This window comes from Lynx canadensis, chromosome C1 (assembly GCF_007474595.2).
Source record: "Lynx canadensis isolate LIC74 chromosome C1, mLynCan4.pri.v2, whole genome shotgun sequence".
In the NCBI taxonomy this organism is placed as follows: Eukaryota; Metazoa; Chordata; class Mammalia; order Carnivora; family Felidae; genus Lynx; species Lynx canadensis.
In genome coordinates this window covers 93,116,999-93,128,654 of record NC_044310.1, presented here as the reverse complement: position 1 = coordinate 93,128,654, position 11,656 = coordinate 93,116,999, and the positions used below count along the sequence as shown (strand labels likewise).

General features: G+C 45.3%; 1 protein-coding gene across 1 annotated transcript; it reads left to right on the top strand.

Moving 5' to 3' along the window:
• Window positions 1–2,441: 2,441 nt before the first annotated feature.
• GNAT2 (G protein subunit alpha transducin 2) lies at window positions 2,442–11,307 on the top strand. The gene is made up of 8 exons (XM_030323899.1): window positions 2,442–2,559; window positions 4,245–4,287; window positions 4,575–4,716; window positions 5,435–5,592; window positions 7,789–7,917; window positions 8,149–8,278; window positions 9,956–10,109; window positions 11,117–11,307. Exons 1-8 carry the CDS (start codon window positions 2,442–2,444, stop codon window positions 11,305–11,307), a joined length of 1,065 nt encoding a protein of 354 aa, XP_030179759.1.
• The last annotated feature ends 349 nt before the right edge of the window (window positions 11,308–11,656 follow it).

Here is an 11,656-nt window from a genome sequence, read left to right as displayed (position 1 = left end):
CTCATTAAACTATAGGACCTCGAACAGGTTACTTACCTCTCAAGTCTCAGTTCTCTGGTCTGTAAACTGGGGACAGAGCACTTACCTTGAAGTTAGTGTGAGAATGAACTGATAGGAGCCACATTAACTCGGCCAGCACAGTGGCTGGCAGTCCCCTGCTCTGAACACAACAGACTTCAGCACAGCTCTGGCCTAGGTGTAGGTTACCAATATTGTGGGTAGGCTAGGGCTGGGCTGGGGAGGTATAATTACTGAAACCTTATAGCCAAGATTCCAAGACAATCACAATTTCAAAGACACTCTCCTGTTTTAAGTCAAGAAGCACTTGCCAATTTTTGATTGGGAAAACATGATCACTAGGGAAGGCACCGTGGCGGCTACCTATTTCTCCATCAGCCCTGAGAGTCTGGGCTCCAGGCCCAGGGCTTCTCAGCCAGATGCTCAGATATGCAGCTGAAAGGTGGTGGAAGGAGGAAGGAGCTCAGCAATGGCTCGGGGTACCTGGTAGGTGGGAGGCCCAGGGGCTCCCTCCCAGCTTCTCAGTCCAAACGCACAGGCCACTACAGTGCAATTCCACTCTAAAAGGAACACGTTAAGCCCTTCAAGCTCAGGTCAAATCCTCAACTCCTTGGCTGCGCATTAGAATCACCTGGGGAAATTTGGAAATCTCCACGCCTAGACTGTATTCCAGACCAATTAGATCAGTATTATTTTTTAAAGCTCTCTGGGTAAATTCCAAAGTACAACAAAAGTTGAGAACCACTCTTCTGGATCAGGTTTTTCCAAACTTGCCAGATGATGATAATCACTTGTATTAGTTTAAAAGAGTTTCTCAGGATCTGGAATTAGCACTATTGCCGGAACTTAATGATTCTAAAGCACACCCCTTTATAAAAACATATAGGATATTTTAACATCTTTGAAATCTGAGTGATCTTCCAATCAGTGAGACCTAAGATTTGATAACACACAGAAACAAGCATCTCAGGTGATCCTCATGATTAGGCAGGTTTGAGGAAAAAACAATTCCCTAGTACCTCCTAGGGCAGCACTTCCCAAACTTTAACATGCTTAGAGTCACCTGCGATCCAGTTAAAATGCAGGCTCTAAATCAGATCTAGGTTAAAGCCTGAGATCCTGCACTTCCAAGAAGCTCCCAGGTGATCTAGGCTGGGCCTTGCACCACATTTTGGATAGCAAAATCCCGACGTACTGAGGAGGCTCCACCAGCAACCCACTTAATTAAACGGAAATAACTGGCATAGAGAAATATGACCGATGGAGAGAGTCTTCCATAGGTCCAAAAGAGAATTCCTGGGTTCCTCTCTGGCATTTCTTCCCAGGAAGGGGCAGCTGGAATGAGGGCCAGAGGGAGGGCTGCCCCAACCTTTGCAAAGCCAGAGGCTAGAGTCCAATTTCCCAAGGAAGCAGTTTCCTGTATGAGGCAGCACAAACTCCCACTCTAAACAGCAAAGTTCACTCACCAAGTGAGGGTAGGCCTCAGGTGGCTTTACAGAGTTGGAGGCCCGCTCTCTCTGTGTATACTTTTTCTTTCATTCATTCACCAAACTTTTACTGAGGGTCTGCTAATAAACCACACGGTCTAAAGGACTCACATATGAATCAGATTTGGTCCCTGACCTCCAGCGGAAGGAATTCAGCCTGGGAGAAACCCATTCATAAAGCAAAGTACAGTATGAAGGGATAAGTGCTATAAAGAAGCACATAGAGAGATTACCCAACATAGCAGAACAATGCTAATAACTTCCTGGTGCAGCAGCCACTGGAGGAGCTGGAGGAAACATTTCTAATTTTTCCAGGAAGGGCACCACCCTAAACAAGATTTCCTTGCCAGGACCAGCCTGGTATGATGGAGAGGGTGCTTTGATGCCTTGAAGCCCTTGAAAACAAGACTCTAAAATCTCGAGTCTCAGGACAGGCAGAGCTTCCTACGTTTACATATCTAATCTCTAGAGCTAAAATGCAAGTGAATCCAAGGAAGAAAGAGACTTTTAGGAGATCAGCCCCTCAAAAGGATGGGACAGCTGTGATCTCATTCCAGAAAGCTCCAGTACCCGCATTCTGTCCTCCTGTGTCAAAATCCAGCCATTTTCTTAGTTACAGAAACACATGTCTTTGCCCTTTGTCATACTAAGCTCTTAATTGGCTTGACCCATCACATTGCTAGATAAAAAGGCTACAATCCCTAGACTAAGTAGGTCTCCAGCTGGGGTAGAAAGTCTCACCCAAGACAGGCAGGGGACGAGAACCTAGAGCCTGCTCCCTCACCAAGCCCCTTATCGACCAGCTTTTGAGGAGGACTACAAAACTGATACTCGATCCCAATTTACTTTTTCCTTATCTTCCATCTCACAGATAGGAAACCCTAGAGAAGAAGCTTAAGGGCCAGAAGAAGCAGCGGAGAAGGAGATAGCAGAAAGATGGGGAGTGGAGCCAGTGCTGAGGACAAAGAACTGGCCAAGAGGTCCAAGGAGCTAGAAAAGAAGCTGCAGGAGGATGCTGACAAGGAAGCCAAGACCGTCAAACTGCTACTGCTGGGTGAGCGAGATGGGAGGATGAGCCAGAGAAGAAGGTACTGCTCCTTCCTGCTTATCCTGAATGGTAGATGGGTTCTAGCCCACCCCACGGGGAGGACGGATGGCCGGTCATTTTCCTCTCCCCATCTGGTCTCAGGCTAAGGGATCAGGGCTCTAGGGCTGAGCATAGCCACCCCAAGGAGATGCAGAATACCAAAGCTACCTTGGAATAGTTCTGCTCTTCCTTGAACCAGGAAGTGTGCAAGGGCTGGGAGAGACCCATCCATCTCCAAATCTAACCAAACCCCACACCTCACAGCTTGGTAAATGTCGTGAACCCTGGGCTTAGAGTTACCTGATCCGCAGTCAGAAAGCTCTGAGTCAGTGGACTCAGAAGTCCTGCCATAGCATCAGTGCCATGTAGTCCCAGGAGCAGGCCCACTGGTTCTTGCCACATAAATGGGTTCCTTCTCCTTGCCTCCAGTAAACATTCTGTATACATTTTATAACTAGGGAGCCAGCCCTGAGGGAGGAGGAATGTCTACAGCAGTCCTTTCCTGGCTTTCTGTTCAGTAGCTGCCTTGAAAGCCCCTTCCAGATGGGAGGTTCATCAACTTGATGAGCCCTAAGCAGATCACAGGTCTGTGCTGAAAAACGACAAGCACCTTCTTCTGTTGGTCAGAGAGATTGGTCACAGCTGCAAACAGAACCTCTTGGTTCAATAAAGAGTTTGGGACACCTGGTTTAGGGAAAAAAACCCAACGGTAGTACAGAGATAGGCTAGCTGGGGGGTCTTTGCAGCAGCAGATTAGCTGGCTGGGCTGTTTCCAAGCCCATGAGGAGCCTGTGAACTGGAGTCCCAGGCGGTGGCACCTCCTTTTGCCCAGCCAATCTGTGAGCATACCACTGTAAGCTGGACTCAGACTCCAAGAAGCCCAAAAGCTACAGAAGGGGAAAGAGATAGCAAGGCCACTGAGAGATCTTTTAAGCCTAAGCAGCTTTCTTCTACATTCAGGATAAGCAGCTTAAAGGGAACCAGCATAGACTAAATGGGAGGGAGGTTAGGGCATCAGGGCAGTGCAAACTGGGGGAGAGAGTTGAAGGGTATGTGGAGGGAGAGCAGAGTGTAAATGAGAGGATAGTAGGGCATTTTAGCCAATAAGGGAAAAAGCAAGATGATGAAAAAAACTATTTCAGTGAAGTTATCCAGCTCTCTGCAATCCTGCTCCAAGATCACTCTCCTGAGTAAAACTGGGCAGAGGAGAAACCTGTTAAAGGAATTCCCTGACTCTATCGGTGGTTCTCAACGAGATTTTGCCACCACCCTCACCCCTCACCAGGACGCTCGGGAATGTCTGGAGACATTCTTAGTTGTCACAACTGGAAGAGAAGAGTGCTACTGGCCTCTAGTGAGTAGAGGCCAGGAATGCCACTGAACACCATACAATGCACAGGACAGCCTCCCACAAAAAAAATAATTGTCCAGCCCAAAATGTCAACAGTGCAGAGGCTGAGAAACTCTGCTCTAAATCCAGACTGAATGGCCTGAGCTCAAGGCTGGCAGAAATTGAGGGCAGTAATCATCCCTACAGGTTGTCTCCTAACAAGACTCCCAAGCAAGCCCTGGCTTAGACTTCTCACAAGCCATCTACTGAAGGGTTGGGGAGAATTGGTGGAAACCTGAAGCATAAGCATTTCTCCCTGCAGGTGCTGGGGAGTCAGGAAAGAGCACTATCGTCAAACAGATGAAGTGAGTAAGAACAAAGCCCCCCGAGGACTGAGGTAGGGTGATGAAGTCAGTAGAGCCAGTAGAGGCATGGAAGGTGAAGGGCTCTTCATCCTGAAGGCACCCAGAAGTAAAGGATATAAAGAACCTGATTCCCAATGCCCCTCATCTGCATGCCCTTTTCCCCTCACCCTCCACTTTGGGACAGCCATAGGAATAGATTGTGTACTTATGACCCTTTCAATCCTTCCAGATCCCCAATCCCTTAGGGCTGCTTACTCAGGTCCAACTATGGGCCGGGTGTCTTGCAGGATCATTCATCAGGATGGCTATTCACCAGAAGAGTGTCTGGAGTACAAGGCCATCATCTACGGGAATATGCTGCAGTCCATCTTGGCTATCATCCAGGCCATGTCCACACTGGGTATTGACTATGCTGAACCAAGCTGTGCGGTATGTGGTTAACAGCAATGCGGTTAAGGTTGGAAGGAAAGGCTAATGATCAGAAAACAGGCAGCTGACAAGCTATGAGGAAATATGGGTCAGAAAAGTTTCGTAGAACTAAGTCCTACCTACTGAGCTTCCAGTCTTTTTACTTCAGTCTTGGAGAAGTGTGCAATCCCTACCTTTATAATACATTACCAAAACCTGTTCTCAGCTTCCTCTGCCTTTTTGTTTTACCTTACCATCTAAAATGCTCCCCTGGGCTCCTTGCCTGGCTATGGAACTTTTACAAGCTAAATCCCTAGTTCTGGCATTTGTCTTTTCCTAGCTTTGGATCATTGAAAGAACAAAGGTGATGGTTGTCTACCATCTGATTTTATGTCATGGTCAATCTGGTCTTTAAACTTCCAACCTCCCTGCGAGCAGAGGGCCCACATTTTGTGGCGGTACTCTTTTGAACTAAGGATGGGAGACAGAAACACCACAGAGGAAGCCCCTGGAACCTATTTTCCCCTAGACATCCTAGGACTGGAGAAATTGCCACCCTCTACATCTCAGAAGCACACTCAAAATTAATCCATATGTTTTCTTAACATCTTCACTGGCTGCAATCTCCATCTTAGGCTTTAGTAGCAATGCAAAATGCTTTCTTTTCAGTAGTATTCCCAGGAGCCTCCTGGAAAGCCATTACTCCTGTGTAGTTCTCACCCAGGTTTCTGCCTTACAGGATACTGGGCGACAGCTCAACAACCTGGCTGACTCCACTGAGGAGGGCACCATGCCTCCCGAGCTGGTTGAGGTCATCAGGAAGTTGTGGAAGGATGGTGGGGTGCAAGCCTGCTTCGAGAGAGCTGCAGAGTACCAGCTCAATGACTCAGCATCTTAGTAAGACTCTGACTGGGGAAGGGGTGGGATTAGCTATAAACAACCTTCTAGGAGAAATCACAAGCAGACTAAAATTTCAGGCATGAAAGCTGGAGTCACAAAGGACTGAATTCAGCGTGGATACCTGTTGTGTTAGGCTTAAGCAGTGTTTTACTATGCTTTGAACTTAATGCCTTTAGAGAGGGACACAGACATAGTTGCCACCACTCTGTGTTGCTTCAATCTGGCTCACTGCAGCCTATAGAGCTGAAGACCCCCAAATTAATAACAAATGTGCCCTGCTTAGTAGCCCTCAGACTGCTGTCCTCTTAAATTCATGCACATAGTCTCTCCTTTCAGAACCACAAACACAAAGACAGACCTGCAGTTCTGCCACATGCCCTCCCAGGAAACAGGTGATTAACGATGGCCTTTTCAGGATGGAATATTCTAGCTGGTAACCTAGGTGTATTTACTTAGGCCACCAACCAGAAACGAATGCCTCCTTCACACATAGCATTTTACATCAGGGTGCCAGGGCATGGGACACAGAAACTTCCAGGGCAAACCAAAGGAAGTAGGTCAGGGATTTAAAAGAACCAACTTTGCAAAGCTGATTCCAAAAAGATAAGTTACAGAGAGTTTATCAAGCCTACCTCAAACAGCATGGTTTCATAGATGGGCATGAGCTCTGTAGTCAGACAGACCTGGATTTAATCCCTCTTCTGTCATCTAATTTTGTAACACAGTTATCATTTACCATCCACAGAGCACTTACTCACTAAGGCCCAGGCATTGCTGGGTGTGTGAGGTGCACCATCTCGTTTGATTATTCGAGGTAGATAGTACTTTTTATTAGTCTGATGAAAAACTGAGGTTCAGGGAAGTTAACTAACTTGCCCAAAGTCACATAGTTAAATGGCAGAGGTTGAAGTTGACTCCAGGTCTATTTGACCGCAAAGTTGAATGCTTTTTACAATATACCACAGTGCCTCTTGACCTTCGACAAGTTATTCAACTCTTCTGAAATTAACCTTCATCTGTAAAATGGGACATGAAACTTGAAGGTGTATGAGGTTAAATGAGAATTTAAATGTGAAAATACTGGCATATACTACACACTTGTTAATTTTCCTTCCCTTCTTCTCTGTCATCCCACTTCACATCTGCCTTCCTCTTGTCTTTAAAAAAAAGTTTTTTTCATGATAACTGTCAAACACATACGAAAGTAGGATAATACAGTGAATCACCTGACTTCAACTGTTACCAGCTCATGACCACTCTTGTTCCATTTTATCTCCATCTCCCACTGGATTATTTTGAAGAAAGTCCCAAATATCCTATCATTACATACTAAAAATTTCACTATGTATCTCTCAAAAAAAAAAAAAAAAAAAAAAAAAGAGAGAGAGAGAGAGAGAGAGGCTCTTTTTAAAAAAAGAAATCACAACATAACCACCACACCTAAATATTTAATAATTCCTTGATGTCATCAAATATCCAAGCCAGTGCTCATTTAAGTTTCCCCAGTTATCTCAACTGTTTGCCCCTCAACTTGATTCAGGATATAAACAAGGTCCATGTATCAAACCGATTCACGTCTCTTATGTCTCTGAAGTCTCTTTTAGTCTACTCCTGCTTCTTGTTAAACTTATTTTTATTTTAAAGAGAGCGTGAGTGGGGGAGGGGGAGGAAAAGGGAAAGTGGGGGAGGAGAAGAGAGAGGCGGGGGGAGAGAGAGAATGAATGAATGAATGAATCTCAAGCAGGCTCCACGCTCAGCACAGAGCCCGACACAGAGCTTGATCCCACGACCCTGGGATCATGACCTGAGCCAAAATCAAGAGTCGGAAGCTCAATCAACTGAGCCACCCAGGAGCCCCTACTCCTGCTTCTTGTTGGAACTTCTGACACTCATTTAAACCACCAAATCTTACTGAAGGATCTAGAAAACTTTGTAGCCAGGCAAAACTTAAGGAAAAGTTATCTGATTTGACTTAAATGTGACAGAACCCCTGCCACAACTGGGCATGCCTCTCAGCCCACACTCCCTTTTGTAAGGACACATGAGGGTTTGAAGGAAAGAACCCTAGATTTAACAATATGGACTCTAGTCCTGATTCCATCACCAAGTTAGTTATATAACTTTGGGTAGGACCTTTACCTTTCTTGGCCCTGGCTGTGTAAAGTTTAATCCATTCCAATCTCTTTTCTCTAGTTACCTGAACCAATTAGACCGGATTACAGCCCCCGACTACCTCCCTAATGAGCAAGATGTGCTACGATCCAGAGTCAAAACCACAGGCATCATTGAGACCAAGTTTTCCGTCAAAGACTTGAACTTCAGGTGAGTACACAGCTCTCTGGGGGGCATCACAGGTACACACATGGTTCCCTGGGGTCACCTCAGATACCAAAAAAGGGGATTGGGGATGCCTCTTGGCCTTCACTAAAGCCCAATCTGAATAACTATCCTATTTGTCCCTCTTTCCTCCCCATTTCCTATCTCATTGCCGATTGGCCCCAAAGTGGCCACCCCTCTGTAAACACCAAGTACCTGTGCTGCTTCTTCCCTCAGGATGTTTGACGTGGGAGGGCAACGATCAGAGAGAAAGAAGTGGATCCACTGCTTTGAGGGAGTCACCTGCATCATTTTCTGTGCGGCCCTCAGTGCCTATGATATGGTGCTAGTGGAAGATGACGAAGTGGTAAGTGGCCCTTACAGTAAGCAGCTTTCAGAGACAGTCCCCCTGTGACCCTTCCTCTAAGCTTTGTGTCACCAATTCTTCAGCTTGGGTGATTTCAGCTAACACTGACAGTCTAGCAGTCCTCTGGCACACAAATCAATGCTTCAGTAAATAATTCTAGAAAAACTTCCCCTTTTGCAGGTTCCAGGTTAGCACTTTGGAGCTCTAGATTTACTGGAGGTGAGCCTGGTCTCAAATTAGACATCCAAGAATCACCTGGATATCACACAGCTCACAAGAGGAACAGAGTATTAAAGGGACAAGGGATCACAACTGGGCAAAGCGCAGGGGTTACACTTAGGACTCTTCCAGGCCACCTATGGAAATAAAAGATAGGAGATGAAAATGATAGAGCAGAAAAACAATGTATGATGTGCATCTTTGTGCAACAGAAGGGTTGGACTACTAACCTCACTTGGAAGCCTAAATATGTACTGTCAACAGGACTAAGGGGAGACCTGCAGACCAGGTTTCTCACATGCCACTTAAATTGGCAGGTGGAAGACTACCTGAGGGGTGAGTCTCTTGAGCCTGCAGAATTTAACAAGATAGGAGCTCTGTAGACCAAGCGTCAGCCCGCCCAGTCTTGGAGTCTGAGAGAATATCAAGGCATGGAACATGCTGATGGAGGCCCATAGTTTATTGATAGGAGACAAAGCTCCTATACTCCCATCCCTGTCTCAGTTGTTCTCCCTTCTCCTTAGTAGTTCAAGTTCACATTAGAGCACTATGAATATCCTCTAGCCAAAATGTCTTATGGGGTCATTCATTTTTCAAGATCTCTTCCACCTTTAACCCTGAAGTCTATGAAGTCTTAAGGGGTTCTACAGGAGCATTAGCAATGACAAAAGGCCACAAAAAGTAATTTGTTTTCTTTCTTCATTGGGTGAAAAGATTGAGCCCAAGTCAGATAATAGCATACTTGAAATCCTAAAGGCCCTGCTCCCTAAAAACAGGCTGGTCTGGGGCACTTGGCAACATCTAAACTCTGCAGATATATAGCACCACTTCTCACCTGCTCACAGTGGCAATCAGAGGAGGAAATAAGGCAGAAGGGCTTGTGGTATGGTGCTGAGAAATTCTCTAGTCCTCACCATTTGACACTGGGGCAATAATTCCTATTATGTTCCTGCCCACACAGAGATCCAGGACTCTGTAACAGAAGCTTATCAGAATCATCCTGAAAAGAAAAATTATCATGGAGATGCAAATGGGCACATGACAACTCAGGCCTAGTTTCCACTCTGTATAAGCAGCACTTACGGAGTAAAAGTCCTTCGCAGTGCCCTGGCTGCCAAAGATTGACCTAACATTTATTGTACACCTATATGCCAGCCACTATCATAGACACTCATACATGATCTCACTGAACTTCCATAACAACCCTATGAGACAGGGAAACTAAAACTCAGAAAAGTTCAGGGATTTCCCCCAAGTCACACAGCTATGACAGAAAAAGGATGAGAAAGGCAGCTAGATTTCTTTGGCCCTTTCCCACCACACTAAAAAGAGATAAGCTATTCCCCAACTTTCCTCTTACATTTGGAGCACTAGTCTCTCCAAGGGGAATAAGAACAGGAAGTAGACAATAGCCCATAAGCTCAGTCTGATATCTCTGATGGTGTCTCCTCTTACTAGAATCGCATGCATGAGTCATTACACCTCTTCAACAGCATATGTAACCACAAGTTCTTTGCGGCTACTTCCATTGTCCTCTTTCTCAACAAGAAGGACCTCTTTGAGGAAAAAATCAAGAAAGTCCATCTCAGCATTTGTTTTCCAGACTATGATGGTAAGTGTCAAGGGATGGAGATAATGGTAATGCTTTCTTGGTAATGACTGGTGATTGCCTCATTTCCTATACCAAGAAGACATAAAGGAACCTGTCTTTAAGGGGTACTAAGTGTGAAACTCCTTTGCTTTGCCAGGCTGATGATCCCTTATCCCTTAAAAAATTTTTTTAATGTTTATTTATTTTTGAGAGAGAGAAAGAGAGAGAGAGAGACAGCATGAGTGGGGGAGGGTCAGAGAGTGACACAAAACTCAAAGCAGGCTCCAGGCTGTCAGCACAGAGCCGAACATGGGGCCCGAACTCACAAACCATGAGATCATGACCTGAGCTGAAGTCAGACACGTAACCGACTGAGCCACCCAGGCGCCCCCTCCCTGCCCCGCCATATCCCCTTAATACTCAGTTCCTCTTATGCGCTTTGTGATATCCAAGTGATACTTGGATGTCTGATCTGAGAAACTTGGGTATTCAGTCGTAAGTTTAAAATCAAATGTCCCTGGAACAGAATAGACAGGATGCAGGAGAGCCACAGACTATTTAAATGATACCTCCCAGAAATCAAGGGCAGAGACAAAGAGATCCCGCTCCTCAATTCTGTTGCTCAACTCAAGTGATAAACACTGGAGTACAATAGAGAAGAGGACCCTCCCCTTAGAAATATGTTCCCAACTGCAGCTGTCCAACACATTTCAAGGATCGAGTGGGTCACCTAAAAAGTAAGTGAGCAGGGATGCCTGAGTGGCTCAGTTGGTTCAGGGTCTGACTCCTGATTTTGGCTCAGGTCATGATCTCGTGGTTCGTGGGATCAAACGATGCATTAGTGTGGAGGCTGCTTGAGATTCTCTCTTTCCTCTCTCTGCCCTTCCCCCAACTTGTATGCAAGCACACCATGTGCACCTGCACTCTCCCTCTCTCAAAATATATAAATTTTAACATTAAAAAAAAAAGTCAGCAGCTAAAAAGGGTTAATTTATCCCATTTCTTCACTATTTTTTCTGGGAAACCAGGGAACAACTCTTTTGAAGATGCAGGGAATTACATCAAGAGTCAGTTCCTTGACCTCAACATGCGAAAAGATGTCAAAGAAATCTACAGTCACATGACCTGTGCTACAGACACACAGAATGTCAAATTTGTATTTGATGCAGTTACAGATATTATCATCAAAGAAAATCTCAAGGACTGTGGGCTGTTCTAATCCTCATCACTCCTCAAGTATACATTCCACAAACAGGCTTGGAATCTGGTTCATTTCAAGCAGAAAAATCATAGATCAATATACCATGGCATGAAGAGTGAATCCATTCTCCCTTGGAGACAGACTCTACATGATCACAACTGTGTCCCATATATTCTTTTCAAAGTGGGGTAGCTAGTGCAGTTTAAAGAATACAAACCCAAGAGTCAGAAGACCCAGGTGCCAGTACTGGTTCTGCAATTTACTACAAAGTATAAATATTTCATTTCTCTGAGCCTTGAGTCCCTCATCTATAAAATGAAGGTAACTTTTCTACTACTTCACAGGGTTATTCTTAATGATCACAAAC